Raw genomic sequence first — 25,487 nt, 5'->3', positions numbered from 1 at the left:
CGATTCGATTCAACTGTTAGTTTAGGTTTAATTCATTGTTAATTTGATGAACTTGTAGGGTGCGAAGGTGCTTATGGTCGGTGCTGGCGGTATCGGCTGTGAGCTGCTCAAAACCCTAGCGCTTTCAGGTTTTGAAGATATTCATATCGTAAGTCAACTGTACTAGTCTACGCGCTGTTAGTGCGTGTTCTGTTTATTGTTATTAGTGTTATTATTATTTTTATTATTATTATTATTGTTGTTGTTGTTGTTATTATATTGTTATTTGTTGTTGTAAGAGGAATTAGGTTTTGGTGTGTGGTTGCTGTTAGGTTTTGAGTTTCTAGGGTTTAGTTAGTTGAATTTTGGAGAGGAATTCATATTGTAAGAGGAATTAGGTTTTAGGTTTTGAAGGTGTTCATATCGTAAGTCAACTTTACTAGTCTACGCGCTGTTAATGAGAGTGCTATTAATTTTTATTATTACGATTATATCGTTATATGTTGTTGTAACATGAATTAGGTTTTGGTGTATGGTAGCTGTTAGGTTTTTTGAGTTTCTAGGGTTTAGTTTGTTGAATTTTGGTGAGGTATTCATGTTGTAAGAGGAATTAGGTTTTAGGTTTTGAAGATATTCATATCTTAAGTTAACTGAACTATTAGTCTATGCGTGCTAATGCGAGTGATGCTTATTGTTATTGTATTGCTATGTGTTGTTGCAAGAGGAATTAGGTTTTTGAGTACCTAGGGTTTTGTATGTTGAATTTTGGTGAGATATTCATATTGTAAGAGGTATTAGGTTTAAGGTTTTGAAGATATTCATATCGTTAGTCAGCTAGACCATGCACACCAAGTCGAGTGCTATTTATTGTCAACTAAACTAGTCTACGCGTGCTAATGCGAGTGTTATTTACTTTTATTGTATTGTTATGTGTTGTAAGAGGAATTAGGTTTTAGTTTATGCTCGATGTTAGGTTTTTGAGTGTCTGGGGGTTTGTATGTTGAATTTTGGTGAGGTATTTATATCGTAAGAGGAATTAGGGTTTAGGTTTTGAACATATTCATATCTTAAGTCAAAACACTAGCGATGTCAGGTTTTGAAGATGTTCGTATCGTAAGTCAACTAAACCAGTCTACACATGTTAACGCGAGTGATATTTATTGTTATTGTGTTATGTGTTTTTGTTAGGTTTTCAACTATTTAGGGTTTTGTATGCTGAATTTTGGTGAGGTATTCATATCATAAGAGGATTAGAAGAATTAGGATTTAGGTTTTGAAGATGTTCATATCGGAAGTCAACTAAACTGGTATACGCGTGTTAATGCGAATTCTGTTCATTGTTATTGTATTGTTGTGAGAGTGATTAGGTTTTTGTTTTATGCTTTCCGTTAGGTTTTTGAGTTTCTAGGATTTTGTTTTGTTGAATTTTGGTGTGATTGATGTTATTTTGATTATGTTGTTATATATGGCTGTAAGAGTAATTAGGTCTTAGTTTATGCTAGCTGTTAGGTTTTTGAGTTTTTTAGGGTTTTGTTTTGTTTTGTTTTGTTTGTTGATTTTTGGTGAGATTGATATTGTTTTAAGTATTTGTTTGTAACAGAATCTAATGAATAGATTTATTTTGTCACATGCTTAATATGTAATAATATAGGTTACATTGTTTTTGTTTGGCAAATGGGATCTTAGTAATTCTAACTATGACTTATAGGTCGATAATAATTCATACTTATATATTGACCAATGATAATCCTACCTTGCACTTTTGTTGTCAAGATGAATTCCTGTTGCATAATCATCGCAGATTTATACTTGATGTTTCTCACAATAATGGTTATGGATGAAACGGAGAAACGTACTAGCGAAATAGAGTACAAATCAAATGTAAATTGAGCGTAAAATTTATGATAATTATGCTACCAAGACTGCCCTTGGCAACAAAAAATGAAAGGCAGGTCAAAGTGTAAGTATGGATTACTATCCGTCAATATGTGATAGTTTGGATTATTAAAATCCAATATTCATTGTTGCTCAATTTAATGATGTTACCTGCAGTATGTAGTCATGGTTGGGACGACTAACTTGTTTTTCTGCTTAATTGTGCTTTCTTTGTTGTTCTTTTGTGTCTGTTTAACCATTTATATCAGCTAACTTGACTGAATTTGGATGATTATTATGTACTGATTAGATTGTGATTTGTGATTAGGACTGTTGGAGTATGCTTTGATAAATTTTGAATGCTGGATTATGTAATAGAGGAAGTGAAAGTATTATGACTACTTTATCTATTTTCTAACATGGTTTGGTGGTTTTAGACAACTTTTAGCTCTTTGCTTGTGTGAAACAGCTGCTCCCAAGTGTACTTGCAGTTAAAGCGGTTGAATGTTTAGTTAGAGCTTTTAGAGCATACATGGATTGGTAGGTCTAGATTTGCATTTTACACCAAACTTACCATAGATTTTTCCAGGTAGGCAACAAAGTTTGATAATACAGTTTGATAGTTGTCCTTTTGGTTTTAAAGACGCTCATGGTTTCTTTTGTAACTAACAGTTAGACTAAAGTATGCACTTTAAGTATAGCTACTGGTGGTTACTGTTTGGTTGTAGATAAATGCATCAAATAGCTTGATATTATTTGATATGTTGGTTTGACTATAATCTTATGATTTTAGTTACTGTTTGGTTACTGTTCCCTGGCTGTCTGCTAGAAATCCCTTAATTTTGTTTCTTTGTTTGAGAAGCACTTGGTGGTGATGATATTTTCTTGCCATTTGAACTTTCTGTTTAGGATCGTTTTTTAAACAGCTTATTTATATTTTTATAATCAAAGTTTATCAGCTTATTCTATTTCACTCTAGGGTAAATTTATAATTTTGGAATCCCAAAGGATGATTAGATTGAAATAAGCAATCTCAAAACTCCTTATTGTGACAACTTATTTCACACTTAAGTAAGCAGATAAAGATAAGCACTTTTTTCCATCCAAACACTAATTTTATACGCATTTAGAAAACACAATAAGCAGATACCTTGTTTAAACAACCATCCAAGTCTCCCCCCTGGACCATGCAATTTTTTGCTTATGCAGTTGATACGATGCTTTCATGTTTCATTTTAACTATTGTTTGCAAATTGGTTCTAATTAATTGCAGATTGATATGGACACAATTGAAGTGAGCAATCTAAATAGGCAATTCTTATTTCGTCAGGCACATGTGGGCCAATCCAAGGCAAAAGTAAGCAGATACTATTCTAAGTATTCTTTAATCTTTATTGCTTAATGATTGCTTATTGAACTTTGTTATCTGCTTTTTGGTTTTGTCAGGTTGCTCGTGATGCTGTGCTAAAGTTTAGGCCCAAGATTAGCATTACACCTTACCATGCTAATGTCAAAGAATCTGACTTCAATGTTGACTTTTTCAAGCAATTCAGTGTAGTTCTAAATGGGCTTGACAACTTGGATGCCAGGCGGCATGTGAACCGTCTCTGCTTGGCGGCTGATGTTCCCTTGGTGGAAAGCGGTACTACTGGATTTTTGGGTCAGGTAACTGCTGTTAATCTTTTTCTTCAACTTTGGGAAAGTCAAAAGTTTGACTTACTGTTAGGTTGTCTCAAATTAATTTGGTTCTTTGTTAATCAGTCAACGATCCTTTTTTTGTATTTCTTTCCTTTACTTTTTCACTCTTGATATGCTTACGAATTTTATTGGGCCTAGTGACAAGCATAATAAGGGCTGGTACACACATGCCTAGTATGTTCCTTAAGCAAGATGTGATAAAAGAAGTTTTTTTAATTGTTTTCATTTTAGGTGACTGTGCACATCAAGGGTCAGACAGAATGCTATGAATGCCAGCCCAAACCAACTCCAAAGACATATCCTGTGTGTACTATTACAAGTACCCCATCAAAGGTATCAATATGATCTTCACAAATATATCTTACTTGGGCATAAATGTAACTTTACAACTCAGAGTACTAGCCTCATTCTTAATGGTAGAACATGTTATCATGGCTTTGAAATATAATGTATATAGAAACTTTCTAGTTGTTTGTCCTGCCTTTACAACTCAGACTACAATTACTTTGCCCTACTCTTATAATGTGGGCTAGTTTATAACAAAGCATGTTAGGATCATAACATGATAATGTTTTGGGTTTTCTGTTGACCCAAAACACATTTCGTTTAATCCATTTTGTAACAGTAATCAGTGTTTGAGTGTTAGTATGTGAAAAATGCATTATTTTGATAGTAATCTAAGCTTTCGAATAAAATGATTTAAGAGGTATTGTGCATTAAAGTACACTTTGGGCATCTTTTGTCTCATTTGACTGATTTCGTTTTAAACTATTTTTAACATTACATGTTTGACTTGCTTGAGATAAATATCAACCGTAACTTCTTAATCATTCTTTATAAGTAATGGGTTGAAAATTGCACCCTTAACTTATTTCTATTCACTTTTATGGAATTTTAATGGATTGCTACATTTTTGCAGTTTGTTCATTGCATTGTATGGGCAAAAGACTTGCTATTTGCAAAGCTTTTTGGAGACAAAAACCAAGATAATGATCTCAACGTGCGTTCTAATTATGCTGCCACCTCATCAGAGCATTCAGAAGATATTTTTGAACTAAGAAAAGATGAAGACATTCAACAGTATGCAAACAGAATTTATGATCATGTTTTTGGTCACAATATTCAAACTGCTCTGTCCAATGAGGAAACATGGAAAAACCGCACCAAACCTAGGCCTATCTATGTTAAGGATGTTTTGTCTGATGAACCTATTCAACAGAATGGAAATGCAGACAAAGTTTTGGTGAATGATAATTTGTCTTCATTGTCCGCAATGACATATTTGGGCTTAAAGAATCCACAAGATGTTTGGACTCTTAAGGAGAATTCTAGGGTTTTCTTTGCTGCACTGAAATTATTCTTTTCCAAGAGGCAGAAGGTTTGTATCAGTTGTTTAATTTATTTAACTCAATTCTCATTTTAGCCTTTTTATACTGACCTGCTTGGGATTAAATGTATCTTAATTCGACCCATATAAAAGTAGGTTGAATCGCCAGATTCGCCACCTCTTGTTACGGAGCATGATTAATAAGTCCTAATTTACCGTTTTCTGTTTATTTTTTGGCAGGACATTGGGAACTTAACTTTTGACAAAGATGACCCTCTAGCTGTTGAATTTGTCACTGCAGCTGCAAACATTCGTGCAGCTTCTTTTAATATCCTTTGCGTAGTCTTTTTGACGCTAAGGGCATTGCTGGAAATATAATTCATGCAGTTGCAACAACAAATGCTATTATTGCAGAACTGATTGTGATAGAAGCAATCAAGGTGCTGCAGAAGGATGCAAAGAATTGTAGGTAAGTAGTCATTTATGCAATTCAAGTCAAACTTGTTTTCAATAAATATATCCTAGTCATACTTAGATGTGACAATATGGACAGGTCTGGTAACAGGTTAAAATATATTTGGGATGTAACAGGCAAGTTTTAATGTGGCTGAAATGTGGCAGGTCGGGTTGTTTTGCCTGAATTTTTTTTTTTCTTTTCAGTTTTTAACTTTTGAATAAATACTTAAATGTGTTAAAAATTATGATAGTGTGACCTGCAGCTAAAGGGGCCTTATAAAAAAATAGTGACTTTAAGGGACAAAACATGACGGATTAATGCGTACTCTCCATTATATATGTATAAATAACCTGTTTTGGTTGTTTTTGTCTTTCAAAAACTTTTTTAATTCACTAATTGATTTAACACAAAACACAACCTAAGTGTTTTTTTTTAAAGTTTGAATAAAAAGTGTTTGCTATTTTTAGTTATTTTGCTAAATAGAAGTATTTTGTTACGGTAAAAGCTGCACGTTTGTGTGACTATCAACGCTTTCAATCTGTCTGACTCACCTATATTTTAGCTAAATATTTTTATGTGTCCTTTTTGTATAAAACTCAACCCCAATTGTCTATAACATTCATCAAGGAATCGGGTGAGATTGTCTCCTTTTTTGATATAATTTTTAATAACCTTGCAGAATGACATATTGTCTTGAACATCCAGCAAGGAAGATGCTCCTTATGCCTGCGGAGCCCTGGGAAGCGAACAAATCCTGCTATGTTTGTTCTGAAGTAAGTTTTAACATTACCATTTTCATAAATGAAGCTTAAACTTATGACACATTTGGATTATAACAACATAGGGTATACACTATTAGTGGTGAGGGAGCTTTATTTGTTCACATAGTATTATGCCTCAAACTGCGTAAAACAGAAGTAAAATTTACATATATTTTTTTTAAATTTTAGCTACTAACTTTAAATTATGCACAAAATAGACACCATTTGATAGAAACCAGAAATCTAAATTACTAAATTTAAAGTGATTAGTAATCTTGTTGGAACTGTCCATATCCGGTTCATCCTTCGGAACCATATCACATCCCGAATCTAATGAAATAGGATGAATTGAGACGGTATTTTGTAAATACGTAATTATCTTGAATAGATTAACCATTTCTTTATTTTCCGATCGCCTGAGAAAAGAAAGATCTTGTTGTTTCTTCAACAATTTCTGATCTCTAGTGGACCTCTCAGTAGGATTCGAACCCAGATGAAGTTCTGACCATCTGTCAGAGAAAAAAGAACGAACGGATCTTGTAGGATTCCCAATAAATTCTTCGATTTCTTCCGGAAGCATATGATTAATCATCTGCTTCTCACGTTCCGTGAATAGCCGGGACATTCCAAGTTTGAGATAGGCTTGATCTCCAAACAAAGGTAACAAACCCTAATTTTGATAAATAAACATTTGACAAGACTACTTTTATCTCTACGGTAATTTAAAAACAAATAAGATAAATTTTGTCCTACAATTATCTTCTACATATCTTGTAACTGATTAGGTATGTGGGTATTTGCCACCATCTTATGATTTTATTCCAGTTTTAGCAACCAAAACTCATGTTAACTGATTCTACCGACTTGTCACGGGATGCCACATATGAAAATATGGCTATCTAGAAAAGTAAAAAATATTTATATATTCCAAATTGAAGTAATTTTCTATAATAATACATTTGAAAATATTTATACAAGCTTTTTTTAAAACTATTTGTTAAATGTCACATCAGGTCCTTGTGACATACAAATATAGACTAAAATTACAAAAACCTGAAAAAATACTTAGCAACTAAAAATGATTGGGCATTTGTTGCTACAGTAAGTAGTAAATGTAATAAATGGTAAAACAGATCTTATTTAAATAACATAAAGGAAAAGTTGGTTGCTAATTTGCTTCTGAAGTCTATGGAATAAAATATTTTCAGTTTGTATTGTTATATATCTTTTACTGAAATTAAAATCATTTTTTATTTGAAAACAGACACCATTATTGCTTGAAGTCAATACCAACCGTGCAAAGCTGAGGGATTTGGTGGAGAAAGTTGTTACATCAAAACTTGGTATGAGTTTGCCATTAATCACTCACGGCTCAAGTCTTCTTTATGAAGTTGGTGATGACTTGGAAGAAGATATGGTCGCTAATTATGCTGCAAGGTGCGTGTTTTTATCTTTTCGAGAATAGGAAACTGTGTTTTTTCAAAATGCTAGTAGCTCTTTTTAGGGATCTTAATATTATATATATGTGGAGTCAACTCATGTATTCAACATTTCTTATCATGAAGCTACTATATTAATATTATATAGCCCCCATACATCGAAGCTATTATATGGCGACCCCAGTATTTATGTGGTTTTGTTAATACCAAATACATAAATTCGTGTCTAATGATGAAAATGAGCTAGGAAATATGGAAAAGACAAAAGTACTATTTATGATTCGTCAGCATGCATAGATTAAAGGTGTTTATTCAAAAAAGAGTTTTAAGGGCATTTTAGTCATTCAATATGTTTTAGGCATGAATAGTATATATGAAATAGATTAAAGGTGCTTATTCAAAAAAGAGTTTTAAGGGCATTTTAGTCATTCAACATGTTTTTGGCATGAATAGGTATATATGAAACGAGATGCATACTTTGGTTGCCTAACTAGCTCTAATACGGGAGACTGTAATGAGAAAAGTTAAATTCTTGGTGGTCTTAACATACTCTTGTCTGGTTAGGCCGGTTTTGACAAAAGTCTTGGGTCAAACCGCTAACTACGGTTTTTACCAGATAGGCTAGTTGGGTCAGCCAGAGTAGCCAAAACGGTTTGGTTTTAACCTTTTGAACCAGATTTCCTATATTAAAAACCGTTAAAACAGACCAAAATTATCTCTACTCTTTGTCCAACCTTTTACGTATATGGTTTTTTGGCCAACCTAAGTACTAAGTTATCCTATTATTGCCATATGAACTAATTTGTTTTGTTTTTTTTTCTTTCATTATTTTAATCTCCATGGGTGTTATCTGAGCTTCCATATGCAATCACCGGGGGGACAAATGTTACCGTTGAGGATCTTCAGCAAGAGCTTGTATGCAACATCAATATTAAACACAGGTTAGTGTAGATTTTAACAGATTTATCAGTTTTTACTAATGTCAGACGACAATATTTTTCTGTATTATGTCTGTCACATGTCAAAAGCGGGCAACATTTTCGTACGGGTCAGATTGGGTTGGCCTAAAATTCTTTGTGTAAAAATGTAAACTTTTTTTTAAATTAATAAAATAAAGCGTATATAGTTACAGAAATCAAATAATCTCAGTAAAACATTATAGATTATTTGATTTCTGTAACTATATACGCTTTATTTTATTAAATTAAAAAAAGTTAACATTTTTTATACATAAAGAATTTTAGGCCAACCCAATCTGGCCCGTATGAAAATGCCATCCGCTTTTGTTTGGATAAAACTGATTTTAGGTGGTTTTATGCGATTAAAGTACACGCTTTGATTGGCTTTTCACCAGTTATAAGTAACCCATTTTTCTTGCTTTTTTTCTAGTCTAGTTTTTAAACCCCATTGACTTTTTTATTTAATTTTTAATCTGTTTGACGGGATAAAGTGATAAGCATACTTGTAAGTTGTAAAGTGTGTCAATAATGTTACAGAAATCAATTGGTATCATTTATGATATAGTCAATAAAGATAAAGCTTTTTAGAAGTTTTCATGCATTAATAATACACGTCTGGCGAATTTTGACCCGTTCAGTCTATTGACTTGTTTTTCTTTCTAGTCGTTTTTCAATAACCTGTTCGATCCGTTTATAAATGTTTATTCAGTTGGTAAAACCTGGGCCGATGTTATTCACCCGAGCATTGTCGGTTTCTGGCGTCGCAACGGTGAGCTGGTAAAACTCAGGCGTTGGTTCGTTGTCGGTCCAGTGTTAATAACAACGTTGGTAAATAAGTGTCAAAACTCAAAATAATTGTCAAATTGACAAAAGAAAATAAAATATTTAAAATGGTTTTTATTCGGTGGATAAAACCCGAGCGCTGCCAGTCCCAAAAAGATAAATCGAGTTACTATATAAATTTTGAATAATTTATGCGTGTTGCAGGGAGGAATTTGATGAAGAGAAGGAACCGGACGGAATGGTTCTTCACGGATGGACGCCAGCAGCTCCTGCAGCAGAAAACAATAAGGATGCTACCGACAACAATGGTGCCAGCACATCATCGACATCAAAGTCAGCACCTGAAGCTATGGAAGATGATGATGACGTGGCAATACTCGAACCAGCAGTCGAAACAGTTTCCGCAGCAGGAAAGAAAAGAAAGCTGTCTGATGGACCCAATCCTGAAACCCCGATTGATGAAAAACGAGCTAAAAAATGCCCGACCAGCTCAAAAACGACGATGATGATGTCGTCGTTATGCTTGATGACGGGAATGATGATGACATCAGCACCGTAAGCGTTATACAATAAAAACCGTCTTTGAGACCCTAATTTGTGCCGGTATTATGGAATGGTGCAGCCATCGGTCAACTTTTTGTTTCGGTCTCAGTAAAGTGGCTCATTGACAGGTAAAGTAGGTTCGGTTATTTTAGTTTTTTTTTAACTTTCGACTCTTTTAATTGTCAGTTTGATGCGTATGAAACTCTGGTTTTGGCGTAAGTAGAACCGAACCCGAGGGTTGTAACAACAGGGACTTTTTTTAAACTTTTTTAACTTTATTTAAACTGGTGTGATTAAATCCTGACCGTTGGTTAGTGAATCTATACTTGTATTGATTTTGATTTTCAATCGGTGAGAAGAGAAAGAGACAGGTAAGGTAACATAGGCTTTTTTTCGAAACTCGGGTTTATGTGTGGATTTATTATATGCGTGTATTTCCTGATAAAATTTTTGTAATATGCAGGGTTTGTTTGGTACTATTTATACAACTATGTGTTTATATGCGCTTTAAAACTCAATGTGATGGTTCGTGTCTTGACCTTGGTGCTGGTTATATTTAACACAAAACGTGAAAAAATGTAGAATGCCACAAAAATTGGTATGAATGCTTGTATTAAGTGTTGTATCAGATGGCAATTGTGCCTGTTTACCAACTGTTCTATGTAGAGGTGCACAAACCGGGTATTTTCTGGAACCGGAACCTGGTGTGGTCAACAAAAGTCAAAACCGGGTCCAGGTAGAACCTGGTTCCGGGTATTTGACCGGTTCCACCGGATCTTTTTCGAGTTTTGGATAGGGTTGGGTCGGGTTTTGACCGGGTATTTGCAGAACCAGTTCCACCGGGTCCGGTTCCGGGTACAGTTCCAGGGAGAAACCCAAAGCCTGGTCCGTACCCGCGAGTAGGGTCGGGTATGGGTAGGAACCGCTGGTTCAGGTTCAGAACCGGTTTTTTTTGCGCACAACTATTTATATGTATCACGATTGAAACATATTGTTGATGTTTTTGTGGTTTGTTTAAAATTGGTGTTGTGGACGTCCCTCTATTCATCTGATTATAGAAGAAAGAAATCAAAACTTAATCCACCGATCAAAGTTTCTTGAAGTTTAAAACACATGCTCGTGTAAGTTTTGAAAGTCCATACACGCCAAGTCATATGCGCATATAAATTTTGACCATTAAAAGAATGACTGACGTGATTTTTGTCAAAACCTTTTCGCTTTATCATACATGTTTGACATCATTCAACTCATAACTGAGAAATTTATTAGAAATCTATCTATGACTCGTATGATATGACATGTAAACTAATGTATACTTTTGAGACAAGTGCATCTATCAATAGTAAAATTTTGAAAAAAGAAAGCTCTATATATAAGTGAAAATAGACCAATAAACAACAATATTCAAACCGTTCCATGTAACGATGTAATGATAGGTTTGTTAGCAACCCACATTGAAACTTGGTCTCACATATTTATATGTTTTAGACAAACTTGGTCTCACATATTTATATGTTTTAGACAAACTTGGTCTCACATATTTATATGTTTTAGACATGTTGACGTATTCAAATGACTTTTAACACAAAATAAGAAATCACGGTTGGTTTTCATTATTTTCGTATCAACTCATTTTCTGATGTTCATAAAAATTAAACGAACACGCATAAACTGACATAACGTACGTAACTAAACACTGCTCATAGCAAGTTACCGGTAGGGTCTGATGAGAATAGGATGAAAGCAAACCTTTCCTTTATTCCGAAATCTAGAGAGAGCATTCCCGCAAAGTTTGAAACCCCCCACATTAAAACATTTTCTTGATTTGTATAGTTTCAAACGGTGAGGTACGTATAAAAAAGCAAATTGACAATTCCAACTAGACTCCAACATTGAAAGTAAAGGCTAATGAGAGTAGGGAGTTTTTTTTTCCTGAACTAGTGGTGATGGAAAAACTATTTATCTTTTCGATAGTTCGTTGAAAACTATTTATCAAACTAGTGTTTTCCACCCATTTTTCACTTTTTACTTTTAATCTATTATATACTTTTATTTCATTTTCTTATATATTTTCATCTAGATCAATGCAATACCATTTTTTATATATATTTTATTTCTCATTCAATCTTTTTCTTATTTTTCTTTACTTACTCGTTTTAAATCTTTCTTTTTCATTACATATTACTTCTCTTATTTGATATTTTTAAAATATATTATTTTTTTCCTTTCGTTTAGAATATATTGATGATTGTATGAATTTTATTTTCTGGATTTAATTTCGATATCGTAAAAAACATAACCAATTTCGATCGAATTTGTGTCGAATAGTAGCCACAATGTATGTGTTTTACCAACGCCCGAGTTTTACCAATTTATGTTGTTATTTTTTTATTAACTAAAAATAATAAAAACATTTAGAAAAATATATTAACTAAAAAAACCAAATAAGAGAAGAAACAAAATAATAAAAAAATATTTAGAAAAAATAACAAAAAATTGGATGATAAAAAATATCATAAAGAAGCTATCGGATTAATCAAATGAAAATATGTAAGAAGTATGAAATAGAAATAGATAATGAATTAACTAATAAAAGAAATGAAAATACATTAATATGTTGATTTAAAAGAAAAAAGTGAAAAATACTAGTTTGGTAAATAGTCTTCAATGAACACCTAAATGATTAATAGTTTTTTCACCAACACTAGTTTGGGAAAAGCTCTGAGAGTGGTTTTACGATGAATCATGATGCTTTTAAACACTGTTTCATGCAAAATGACCATTGTGCAACCAACACATGTTTATACAATTTGCATTGCGTATTTTCGTCTTCTTTGCTCATGTAGCTGTGAAGCTACCTACCCGAGTCTGAAGAGTTATACATAATATTTTATAACTCATTTCAAAAATAGCTAGGGACCTAACTTGTTACCCCTAATATATATTTTAAATGACCCTTGGTGCCTTATGAGTAAAAACAATATCCTAATTCTAATACGTAAGTTGGCAGTTTTTCAAAACGGTAACCGATTTGACTTGTCCAATTTGTAAAGTCGTAAGACATATATGGGGGCCGACGCCTGCCCAATGCCGGAAGGTCAAGGAAGTTGGTGACATGATGACAGGGAAGCCGGAGACCGAAGTCCCGGTGAACGGCGTCCATAACTAAAACAGTCCTAAGGCAGTGAAAGGCGTAGCGATCTGGGCATCGTCTCGGAGAGAGGCTTGGTGAAATTGGGATGTCTGTGAAGGTGCAGACTACCGCACCTGGACAGAAAGACCCTATGAAGGTGAAGGCGGCCTCTTTGCCCCGGGAAAGAGGGGGGGGGGGGGGGTCCAAGACAGCAGTGAGATACCACTCTGGAAAAGCTAGAATTCTAACCTTGTGTCAGGACGTATGGGCTAGCGAGCTTAATGTCTACTGAGACAATTTCAAGCTTAAAACCGAGAAACAGTAACCCTACATGATAGTGATATAAGCATACTCAAAACCGCAACATACGAAGCAACAAATCTATAAGCTCTGGCCAATACATGCACACCATCCCCCAATTCAAATCAATTTACAACATACAAATCACAATTTAAAAGAAAATGAATAAATCTAAATTCATATTATTTTCGACACCTGTATATATTTTGACCTATCCTTTGGACCCGACACACTTTCAGCGCCCACGACAACGGCGAAATAAGAAACATTTATGTCTTTGTTTTTATCCCCTACCTAAAAAAATCAGGAAAATTAATCAGACCACCAAAATACATAACTTGTTTTATTCATTCAATCTTTTGATCGATTTACTAAGAAACGGGCCGATCTAAGTCTGTTCACAGTTTCAAATATTACTAATATAATTGTAACAAAATTATATAATCATAATTAGCGGATTCATTCTTTTAGAAGAGTCAAAATTTGACCAAAGTATTAACTCGACCCGTACAACAAAATTTAGGAGTGTGGTTTTGGGCTAAAACCAACTTCGGTTTTTGGATTTTTGAAACCGTCAAGTTTCCGTTTTTTTGGTTTTTGCCATTGAGCTTGAAAGTTTAGGCCGAAAAAAAAGTTTAGACAAAAAATAATGAATTTAGGAATAAATAATTTTGTTAATTATTAACTAAGTGACTATTATACATTTAGCCAAAAATATTTGAGTTAATTACTTAAAATAGAAATAAAAAAATAAAAATCTAGAAATTCGGCCATAACTTTGGTTTTTTACAAAAGCATAAAACCAAACCGCCAGGTTTTGTTTTGGTTCGGTTTAGATTTTTCGGTGTTTTCGGTTTCTTGCACACCCCTACTGCAAATGACATGTTTAACCCAAATCCATTTAGATGAGTTAGTTACTCAATCCGCATGACACGTTCATCTTACGACCTCTATGTTTTAGGATAAAACATAAAACAAGTCGCATGCAAAAAATTAATATGAAAAATTTACCACTACCCATGGCAAGTTCCAGACTCAACTTGTAATTCATATCTTAAACGAATTAGAGGTAAAATTGGCATTCTTTAATAAAAACGTATCATACACCGTGAAGTTTTTGTTTGGTTGTGCAAAATAACTTTGTGATTGGAGTAATCATTTCTAAATAAGCAAAGAGATGATATGTGCCTCTCCCATGTTTTCTTCTTACATGCAAATTGTTGGTAAATAAGCACTAGCTAATTAACGAGTTCATTTGTTCAACTTGATAAATCGTGGTCAAAAATAGGTCACGGGTTGTTTCGCCAATTTACTATTGGATGATTTGAGTATGAAAATAATGATGGAAATTGGCTCTAAATATCCATGCTTATTTCTTTATTCGTCAATTCTCTTTTGTACGCAACAGTGGTATCAAGCGGTGGAGATCCGCATCCCGACACAACCATGTTTTCTTCTAACTTGACATTAATGATCTCAACCAATGAAAAATTGAAAATCGGCTAATATGGCTTGAAATGTCGAGTTAGAAAAAGACACAGTTGAGTCAGGATGCGGATCACCGCCGCACTGATACCACTAGTTGTGTACAAAATAGAAGTGACAAATCATAGATGAACAAGGATATTTAGAGCCGAATTTGATCATTCGTGTAATTCTCAAATCATGCAAGAGCCTTTTACAGGCATACGAAAGGAAACTGAGAAATTAACCAGTAAACCATTATCTGACCCACAATCTACTAAATTGAATAAATTAATTAGTGCTTAATTAATAAACAATTTGCCTTCATGGAAGCGAAAAACATGGAAGACACGTATCGAGAGATTCATGTACCCTACACAATTTACTTCACACTTCACAAGGTGCAAATGCTGTAAGTAATTTGTTTATTCTATAAATCACCTTGTATTTAATAATAATAATAATAATAATAATAATAATAATAATAATAATAATAATAATAATAATAATAATAAAAGACAAGACGTGTACCTTTATAAAAGCGAAAACCTCACTCCTTGCTCGATTTGGACCAGAAAAATCTCTTTTTTCTAATCCCGTTGTCTGAAAAAGATCTATTCGGTTTGTAGCCAAAAGAAAAATGTCTTTTTAAAAACGGTTTTGCTGTACTTGAAGAGCTTTTCATGCTAGAACTCGACCCCATCACGGGACCCCTGCCGTTTGTAAACTGATTAAAAATACCAGAATTGCCACCGTCAACCACACGACGACTTAATTTCTTTCCGATTTTGCCCTTGAAATCCATTTCACCCGACATCTTAATAACCTTTTTTTCTCCCAAAGTACAAACGGGACATGCGGGGTCATACTTATTAATCTCGGATGTCATGTTTTCCAAACACTCAGCGTGATAAACATGACCACAAATCAGAACGGACACAATGGGAAGCCCGTTATTAGCCATGACTTTATGGCTGCTCCAAGAGGACCGTTCGGTTAAAAGCTTGGAACAGATGCCACATGTCACAATCTCAACGGTTGGAGAGGAAGAAACCCTAGACCGGCTAAATCTATCACGACTAAAGCTCATAGCATCACTGTCAAAAGACCATCTATCTCTATTTGACCAGCTATCTGAAGACCCGCCATGGGACCCGATGTTTGACTTATTAGTCCACCCGGGATGGTGCATAAAAGGAGAACCGTCTTCGGATATTGAAAAGTTTGGTGACATCATGCCTCGAATTCGGCTATCTGATACTTGACGGAGTAGATGGTGGTGACCTGGCGAACGACGGGACCATCTTGACGGGGTCAAACTTGACATGGGCATGAGTTGACTTTGGGAAGAGGACAAAGGAGATGCTGCTGACAAGGATGAAATTGAATGTGCTGGGGTCAACATGTTGGTTGGAGACAGTTCCATAGCTACTGGAGTTTGGGTTCCCCTTGAATCTTTCACCTAAGTAATGCATAAAGAGTAAACGAAATGAAAAGTTTATAATAAATATGTGTATGTATATATGTGTGTGTGTGTATGTATGTGTATGAAACTTAAAACTTTAAGAAGGATATACATGAAATCAGCCATTAATAAAAACCCAAAATGTTTTGTAACCCAAGTAATGCATAAAGAGTAAAAGAAATGAAAAGTTTATAGTAAATATGTGGTATGTATATATGTGTGTGTGTGTATGTACGCGTATGAAACTTAAAACTTTTAAGAAGGATATACATGAAATCAACCCTTTATAAAAGCCCAAAATGTTTTGTAACTGACCTCATGAAGATTCTTGGAACTCAGCGTATCTGCAAGACCAAGTAAATTAATTAAATTTACAAAATAAAAGACAACAATATGACGAAAATATATTAATAAAATGTTAACTCTCTTATAGCTAAAAGAATAAGAGATACTAAGTTCGGAATATTACTAATACAAAGTAACCATTTGACCTGCGATATTGATCTAATTGTATCATGTAACCATTCTAGATGCTTTGAATTATCTTTGGATATCATATTGTATTAAGATTGATCTCATTATATACCTTTGAAATATGTTTATCAGGGCGTTGAAAAGGAAAAGAATAAAAAAACATATGCTTCAATATTTATTTTCTTATGCTTAATTTAAATATTATTAAAAAATACAAATAAGAAACATTTGCATTTCCATGTAACAGTATTCGTTTCAACTTTCAACCCATCCTGTTATTGCAAAGTTACTACCGTTAACATAAATATGTGGCTAAATAAGACAAAATACATGCATGAGTTCAGCAAATTAGTAAAGTCCTAATGAGTCAAACAAGGAGCTAAAATGTGTCAAACAAGAAACTATTTAAAATAACACTTGAAACTTAAATACCAAATCATTTCATGCGTTGTAACTGACAACTGAAAAAAGACTCAACAAAAGTAACTAACAGTAACAATGGCAACAGGGTTAATACTTAAACAATCCTTGTAAAAACCCAAACACACGTGATGCATTTTTTTTAATTCAGATAAACTCACCTAATTGTGGAAGACCAATCTCTTCAGAAAGCGGTGATTTTTGCCACGTCAGACTTCTAGAACTGCCCAATGGACTGCCTTCGGTTGCATAAGCAGTTTCTACAGTTGTATGAGATTTATTATCCAACCTGTCATTAATGGATGAGTCTTCACCTGCCACACGCCCCCGGTTATCCCACCTAAAGCTCCATGATGGCGAATACCGATCATTTCTCGTAATAATAATATCATTAGTAGATCGATCTGTTATAGTTCTATCTTTAGCAGCAACACAGCACGCGGACCCCATCCTCACTCACATGAAAATTTGGAACAATAAGTTCAATAACCAACAATCCCACTAGAGATAATAATATGTTCTCGCTTGGACCAACTGTTGTTTTCCTCTGAAATCTGAAAAATCATTAATATGATATTAAACATTAGGACTTGTAATAAGAATAAAATCAATCCACATGCAAACCTGCAACTAAAAAGGGCATATATTCTACTTTTGCAGGTTTACAGAATCAAAAACTGACACAATGCAAAAGGTGTGATTAAAGATAAAAAAGCTAGATGCATTCCTCCCCATGGAAGGAAGGTTCATGGAACTTTAAATGAAATTAACTGGAACCAATAGACACAATTATCGAAGCATAAAATATGTCTTTCCCTAAATAAGTAAAGAATTAAACAGTCTATTCAAGAAATGCATATATTCTCTTTTAATTTTTATGCTAAAGTATCATTTCAGCCATTAGTACACGCTCAATTAACCAAAAGTTGGACATAATAAAAAGTTAAAACAAAAGTAAAGGACAAATAAAAGATTTAAACTCCTAAATTCACCAAGTACAACGGTCAATGATGAGATGATTGTTACAGTGATGACATAGTAGGTTGAGTGCCCTAGAATAACAAAACAATCATTACAAATTGCTACCACCTGCAACTAGAGGTGCAAATACCTGTTAACCGGTTTTTGGAATTTTGGTTGCTAACCGTAACTGGTTCCTAACCGGTTTTTGAGTGGAAAATCCCTAACGCGTGTAACCAGTTTGGTTCGTCATTAACCGGTTAGCCAATAATAACCTACTGAAGTTAACCTTATTAGCCTATGTTCGGTTAACCTGATCTCAACCGGTTATTGATCGAAACTCCTAACCAGTTCCAAATCTATGTTTATTTTCCGTTACTAACCGGTTTTGGTTCGGTTTCTGGTTAGGATTTGCACCTCTACCTGCAACCTCTAATACTAATACCTAAATATTAACAGAATTCAGTTAACAGGTAACCAGATACTGTCTTAAATAATCAAAATTGAATCTAACAAAAAACTAATTACTCAACTATATGACTATACGATCCTATACCTCACATTACAACAAATTTCCGGTTCCTAATCTTCTTCACGACCAAAATTATAAAAAAAAAAACTACATATAAATAATCATAAATTCACCTGAAGTGCAATCAACTTGCTGACTTGCAGAATGAACAAGAGCTTCGAGTCCACAGTCGACGAAACCCTAGAAATAAGATTCAATCACTTCAGAGCTAGCTGAGATCCAAAATTATCGCTGACTAACGGTTAATCGATTATATAACAGCCGAATTTTCCAATTTAACATAAAGATTAACACAGCTAATCATCTTAACCACTAAATTCAATATATATGCATAAATATCAATGGAATTCAATCAACATGTAACCAGAAACAATTAAAACTCATAAAAAATGAACATAACAAAAAGCCTAACTACTCGAACAATAACACTACACGATCCTAATCACAGCGCAATCATTTTCCGGTATATTAGTGACCAAAACTAACCTAAAATTCACCTGAAGTGTGTATTAAACTGCCGATTTGCAGAACAAACAGTCAGAAACCCTAGAAATACGATTCGAACACTTCAGAGCAAAGCAAGCTGAGATCCAAAATTATTGCCGATAAACGATTAATATGTCCAAATTAACATACCTAATCATATTAACCACTAAATTCAATACACACACGCACATGAATGGAGTTCAATCAACATGTAACCAGAGACGATAAAAACTCATCAAAACTGAACCTAGCAATAACCTAATTAATGGAACAATAACACTACACTATCCTAATCACAGCGCAATCAATTTCCGGTATATTATTATCAATGCTTAACCTAAGATTCACCTGAAGTGTGAATTCAACTGCCGATTAACAAACCAAACGAGCCCGCAGTCGACAAAACCCTAGAAACACGATTCGAACACTTCAGAACAAGCTGAGATCCAAAATTACCGCCGATAAATGATTAATCCATTAAATAACAGATAACTAACACGCCTAATCATATTAACCGCTAACTAACCACTAAATTCAATATATACATACACATATACACCTAAACATTAACAAAACTCAATCAAAACTCATCAAAACTGAATCTAACAAAAACCTAATCACTCGAACAACAAAACTACACGATCCTAATCACAGCGCAATCAATTTCCGGTAATATTATTAACAAAACTTAACCTAATATTCACCTGAAGTGCGTATTCAACTGCCGCAGCAGCGGAGATCCGAAATTAAAGCCGATAATTAGATTAATACGTCCAAATTAACATATCTAATCATATTAACCACTAAATTTGATACATATACATACATATATACAGCATATACATATACCTGTGAGAGTGATATGATGAAACCCTAGGTTTTGAAGCGTTCGATCGATGTGTGTGTGTTTTTGAGTGTGTGTTTGAGTGTGTGTGAGAGAGAATTGGATTCTGTTAATGGTGGAGCGGTCGTTTTTTTGATGGGGTGCAGGTTAACGGCGTTAGTGATCTCCGTTAGATAAGATGTTGGATTGTTGTTTGCATGGTTAGTCCTTGAAAGTTATAGATGTTGCTACCTTTTTTTGTTGTGTGTGTGAGCAGTGTTCTAAAAATTGGTGGTTGATAATCGGACGGTTAGGTGGGGACTAGCGATTAATTGAATTGGACTTTAATGTATAATTGTTTGGTTTTATTTATACACGCACACATTTTTATATGTATTTTTCGGTCATTTTGGCCGGAGATTGGTTGGAACCTCGTTGGAAACCCGATGATTTTTGTTGGTATCTCATTGGAAACTGGTGGTTTTGGTCGGAATCTCGCTGGAAACGGCCGATTTTGGCTCGGAACTCATCAGAAAAGGTTGATTAAGTCCGATAATCCTGATTTTGGCCGGAGTTGACTACTGAACGATTAGCCCAAAATTAATCAGTGAAGTGGGGATTGGCGATTAATTAGGGATTAATCGATGTCAGTCGGGATTTTTGTAACACTGTGTGTGAGACATGAAGTTTAGGGGTGTGTAAAGTCGGTTCAATTTAGTTATGAGGGTTTAATCATTTCTTTAATCAAGATTCGGTTATGGAAGATTGTTTAACTATCACGAAAAACCAAAATTGAAATATCGGTTAACAATGAGTTGGTTGCGGGTCGTTTTCAGTTAAGTTCGGTTAATTGTCCAATGTATTTTTTTAATGCCTTTTTTTTTTCCTTTATTCTAGTTGAAATTGGTTCAGTAATTGTGTTTCATGCTCAATTATGAAGTTCCAAAGCTGAAATATGTTGGTTCCTAGGTTAGTTATGGTGTTTCAAGCTATGTTGTAATCAGTTGCAACATAAATCTGAATGTTCGAATTTGAAAGTGGAGGTATAAAGTTAGAAAAACATAAACATACAAGGTCCTGTTTTGGTCAATTTGATTAATGAGAGTACATTAGTCCTAACCTAACCAAATGTTCAGTTAATCATATTCAATTAACCATAACTATTGGTTTTATTCGGTTATGGTTAGCGATTCTATTTTTTTTGTAAAGGTTCGGTTTTTGCTCACTCCATGTTCTTGGAATTTCACTATTTTTATACATTTGTAAAGGTCCGTTTATTATTTATTAAGTAAAATACGTTTATAATTGCTTTTATATGTTTTGTAAAAAAACCGTTAATCGAGACGAGCTTTGACATCCAATGTGAACTTAATATACAGAAATCCAAAAATGTAAAACTTAAAAATACTCAAGGCTTGTTAAGGCTCGACGAGCTTAAACATAAATCATACAAGTCTCGAGCTTAGGTTCGATAACTAAACAAACTTTATATTAGGCTCGAGCTTGAAAAAGCTCTTCCCTTTTCGAGCTTTTTATCAATCCGATCTCGAGTAGTTCGTGAGCAACTTGACTCGTTTGCACCCATGTTTGTTTCTAATGCAACTATCTAAGCAAAAGGCTAAAACTGAAAGTAACTGTTAGAGCATTCACATCCCACCCTCTATCTCTAAACCAATTACACTAAAACTTACTACATTTTTTCTCTTCATTTCAATTAAATAATATTTTTTATACCTTTTATCATTACCTTTTCCCTTTCATTCACTCACAACCACTTTTAAAATATATTAAAAAATTATAGGAGATGAACAATAGCTTTTCAAATATACAGAAAAATTACTACTTTTTCTAAAATATAAAAACTCTTCACTCACAACACCCTAAATTACTCTTTAAATTATAAAAACACCTCTTACGTAAAATAAAAGGTTGGATGAAAATGCTGTTAAAAAGGGGACTAAAATAAGAAATCTAACATTTGATGAATCTATGTGACAGGTTTATAAGCACACCTTAATAATGTACACAAATTGACATAAAAGTGGGTAACCTTCATCTCCAAACTAAAGTTATAAATCCAGAACTAAAATTTATAAATTCAGTACTGCCTTGCTATAAAGACTTATACATTATGCATTAAGAATGATACACAAATCTCATTTTGTGAATTTTAAATTATTGAGTGTTTTGGATGCATTACAAAACTAATGACCGCTAAACCACAAGAATAAATTTGATTATGATATAATCTAACTATATATTAAAGCAATGGAAAATTTGTTTTTATTGGTCCTAACTATTTTATTTTTGTCGGCACTGGTCTCAACTTTCATTTTGGCTGGCAACAGTCTCAACTTTCACATACGTTTCTTCTACCAGTCCGCGACTAACGGAGTACTAACTACGTTATGTTTTTGCTAATGTGTCCATCTGAGTTGTCAAAAAAATGTTGCGTGGCAGCCATCTGAGTTGTCAAAGACCGGAGAATCAGAAACCCCTACCGGACTCCGACCTCCCACCCATCGCCGCCATCAAACTCAAACCCACCTCCCCACACCACTGTCCCACCGCCACTCCCGCCACCCCCACCACCACCGCCCAATGCCGCAACGGCCACTGTCACGTTCACCATCTACCGCCGGGCGGCCGGCCACCATCATCTTTGTGCATCAAGCCGTCTCCCCCATATTTGTTATTCATCTCAGTTCGTATCCAATCGCCTTGCCCCGTTTTTCCAACGACCCACCCCCGTGTTCCGATTCAGGAACTCGATTCATATATGATAAATTGGGGGGTTTGACGCGTTGGTGGTGAAGAGTTCAGATCTTGGAGGATGGCTAGCGATGTTGAAATGAAAATCCCCAATTGGGGGTTTGACGCGTTGGTGGGTTTGAGTTTGATGGCGGCGATGGGCGAGAGGTCGGAGTCCGGTAGGGGTTTCTGATTCTCTAGTCTTTGACAACTCAGATGGTTGCCACGGTGGCTGCCACGTAAAGTTTTTTTGACAACTCAGATGGACACATCAGCAAAAACATAACGAAGTTAGTACTCCGTTAGTCGCGGACTGGTGGAAGAAACGTATGTGAAAGTTGGGACCGTTGCCTGCCAAAATGAAAGTTGGGACCAACACCGACAAAAATGAAATAGCCGGGACCAATAAAAACCAATTTTCCTAAAGCAATATGATTTTTTTACGTGACATCATTCTAAGGCTTTCATATAAGATTCCACATAGATGTCATGTAAAAAAATCATGTTGCCCGCATAGATGCAACCGTTTCTTATTTTATCACCTATTCTTCTAAACACAATATGGAACATGAAGCCGCTTAGTTATGTTATAACCCATGACAGGGTTTCTTTTCAAATACAACCATCTTCATATGAAGATAACACTTTGTAAAATTTGAAAAATAAATTATTGTTAGATACAAGTCTCAAACCCAAGACCTCATGTTTCAAACTAAATATGCTTACCACATCCACTTAAATAGCTATTGTGTTAGATTTCTTGACTTATAAATGATATATTGTTAATTCACTTATAATTAATACTAGAAAATCATTAAACAATTAAGTTAACATCCAATGTTGTATTCAAATAGGCTTTTAGAGATTTATAAATTGTAAAATTTTGTTTATCATTATTAATATCTTATGAATCTATAACGTATGCTACCATTTATATTACTAAATTTAATTTTTTTGTTGTTTTTAATCACCCGTGTATCATACGGGCTCTATCCTAGTGACTTTTATATAGAATTTTATAGAGAAGATAATTGCAAAAAAAAAGTAATATTTTTTTTATTATATAAACCTAGATATGCTTATTTTCTTTTAATTTTGTTAAGTTTATCAACTATAATAGTTGAAGTCACTACGGGTAAAAGTGTACAAACCTTCTATATAAAGGTAATTTGGTTTAAAATTGGCTTGAACCAGATTCAAGTAGTAGCTTTTTTAAATAGGGGTTGAATTCAGATCAGTAACTCTTTGATTTGGGGTCGCTTTGATTTGTCCTATTTTTTTTCTTTTGTTTTATTAAAACGGGAGAGAATCATACTTGAATCGCTACTCAAAAAGTTAACTCATCCAGATCTAATTTAGAATTGAATCTGCTATATTCAGTTTGGATATGAATAAAAGATTTTAGTTAATTAGACAAGCATCACCAAATATCATATAACCATATAACCGCTCAAAGTCATATACCTTTTCAAACATGAACGAAGCTAAGGTTATTGAGGGTTAAGAGTGCCCCTCACCCCCCCTCCCCCTCCCCGCAAAAAAAAGATTGTTTTTTGACACAATAGCGTAAATTAACCAGCTTTTTTGCCCGAAAATTTGTATACGTAGTATAAATTTACTCATTTTCAGCCGAAAATTTTGCCCGAAAATTTGTATACGTATATGAGAATTCCCATACAATTTAAGTCCAGTCTCCCACGTTTTCATCTAAGTTTCACCACTATTTTTAAACTAATTTCCCATATAATATTACGCCTGAATACGTGTCTTGTCTACCTTTCGTTTTTCCTAAATGAATTCTTTTGTAATCATTAAAGCAAAATTATATCAAATAATCAAATCAAACAATAGAAGACCAACACGCATGAAACCGTGATGACATAGTTAATGAAATTAATAAATTGAAGTCGGTGAGATCGAAAGCTTTCAAGTTTTGTACTTTGTGCAATAGTGATTGTACGTTTGCGTGGATAATGTGAACAATTATTCCATTATATATTGCCACTTTCAGTCTTTACTAGTATTTTGTTTTTAAATAATTAATTTATTCAAAAATATTATTATATTCCAACAAACGTAAACTTACAAACACTTTAAATCTTTAATGTACAAAAATCCAATATTTTTGTGGGATTATTTTGTTTTTACCATTGTTTTTATTAAGCGACTTTTATGTTAAATTCTACTATCATATTTTATATTTGCTACATTGGTTTTTATTAATCTAAACTATCGACGTTTGGTTATTACCGGTCCTAACTTTTAACGTATTTGTTTCTAACGGTCCACAACTAACAGAATCATAACGTCGTTTGTTTCAGGTCGCCGGAAAAACGTTTTTTGCTGGAAAACTCAATTTTTTTCCCGAAAACTCAACATTTACGTCTAAAACATCTTGGTAACTTTGTATCGGACCTTTAGGAACTTTTTTCTAGTAAAAGCCTCAATTATTGAGGTCGCCAGAAACCCTAGAACCGTTGTCGGAATAGGTTGATGCTGCTCAAGTGGTGGTAGTTGGTTGGCGGTGGTTGCGGTGTTCAAGTGATGTTTTCCGGCAACAAATTTGATATTTCTGGTCAAAATATCTTTCCGACAACTTGAAACTAACAACGTTAGGATTCTGTTAGTCACGAACCGTTAGAAAAAATACGTCAAAAGTTAGGACCGTCAATAGCCAATTCATTAGTTGGGCAGGGACCAAAAGTTAATAGGTTAGATTAATTAAAACTAATATACCTTTATATTTTCTAAAATATAATATTTTACTCGTGAATTTTATTCTTAAAAGACCATATGATATATATATGCATAATATAATCTTAAGATAACTTTTTTTTAATAGAAACATGACCGTGTTA

At 34.0% G+C, this 25,487-nt stretch overlaps 1 protein-coding gene and 1 pseudogene across 3 annotated transcripts; one reads left to right on the top strand and one right to left on the bottom strand.

Moving 5' to 3' along the window:
• Positions 1-62: 62 nt before the first annotated feature.
• Positions 63-10,082, top strand: LOC143615416 (SUMO-activating enzyme subunit 2-like; annotated as a pseudogene). The gene is made up of 10 exons (XR_013150475.1): positions 63-148; positions 3,128-3,211; positions 3,301-3,519; positions 3,784-3,885; positions 4,472-4,930; positions 5,120-5,348; positions 6,016-6,109; positions 7,362-7,537; positions 8,373-8,477; positions 9,483-10,082. The product of XR_013150475.1 is annotated as an SUMO-activating enzyme subunit 2-like (transcript).
• Positions 10,083-13,367: 3,285 nt separating this feature from the next.
• Positions 13,368-17,971, bottom strand: LOC143615417 (uncharacterized). Of its 2 annotated transcripts, none has more exons than XM_077088541.1 (4): positions 17,239-17,971; positions 16,499-16,527; positions 15,250-16,180; positions 13,368-13,548 (listed from the first exon to the last, which is right to left on the bottom strand). In XM_077088541.1, exons 1-3 carry the CDS (start codon positions 17,525-17,527, stop codon positions 15,269-15,271), a joined length of 1,230 nt encoding a protein of 409 aa, XP_076944656.1. In that variant the 5' UTR covers positions 17,528-17,971; the 3' UTR covers positions 13,368-13,548; positions 15,250-15,268. The 2 variants fall into 2 exon arrangements, with proteins under 2 accessions (XP_076944656.1, XP_076944657.1); XM_077088542.1 differs by having other exon boundaries at positions 13,377-13,548; positions 15,244-16,180.
• Between the last annotated feature and the right edge of the window lie 7,516 nt (positions 17,972-25,487).

This window comes from Bidens hawaiensis, unplaced genomic scaffold (assembly GCF_021521415.1).
Source record: "Bidens hawaiensis isolate Kalapana, Puna unplaced genomic scaffold, B.hawaiensis_p1.1 tig00042887_1, whole genome shotgun sequence".
Lineage (NCBI taxonomy): Eukaryota > Viridiplantae > Streptophyta > Magnoliopsida > Asterales > Asteraceae > Bidens > Bidens hawaiensis.
The sequence above is the reverse complement of the archived record's forward strand: the minus strand, read 5'-3'. Positions and strand labels throughout refer to the sequence as shown.

Coding starts and splice junctions, on each gene's coding strand:
- LOC143615417 (XM_077088541.1), bottom strand. CDS start 17,527: ATGGGGTCCGCGTGCTGTGTTGCTGCTAAAGATAGAACTATAACAGAT. Junction 16,528..17,238: donor GATTGGTCTTCCACAATTAG/GTGAGTTTATCT, acceptor TTGGTCTTGCAG/ATACGCTGAGTTCCAAGAAT. Junction 16,181..16,498: donor GTTCCAAGAATCTTCATGAG/GTCAGTTACAAA, acceptor TGCATTACTTAG/GTGAAAGATTCAAGGGGAAC.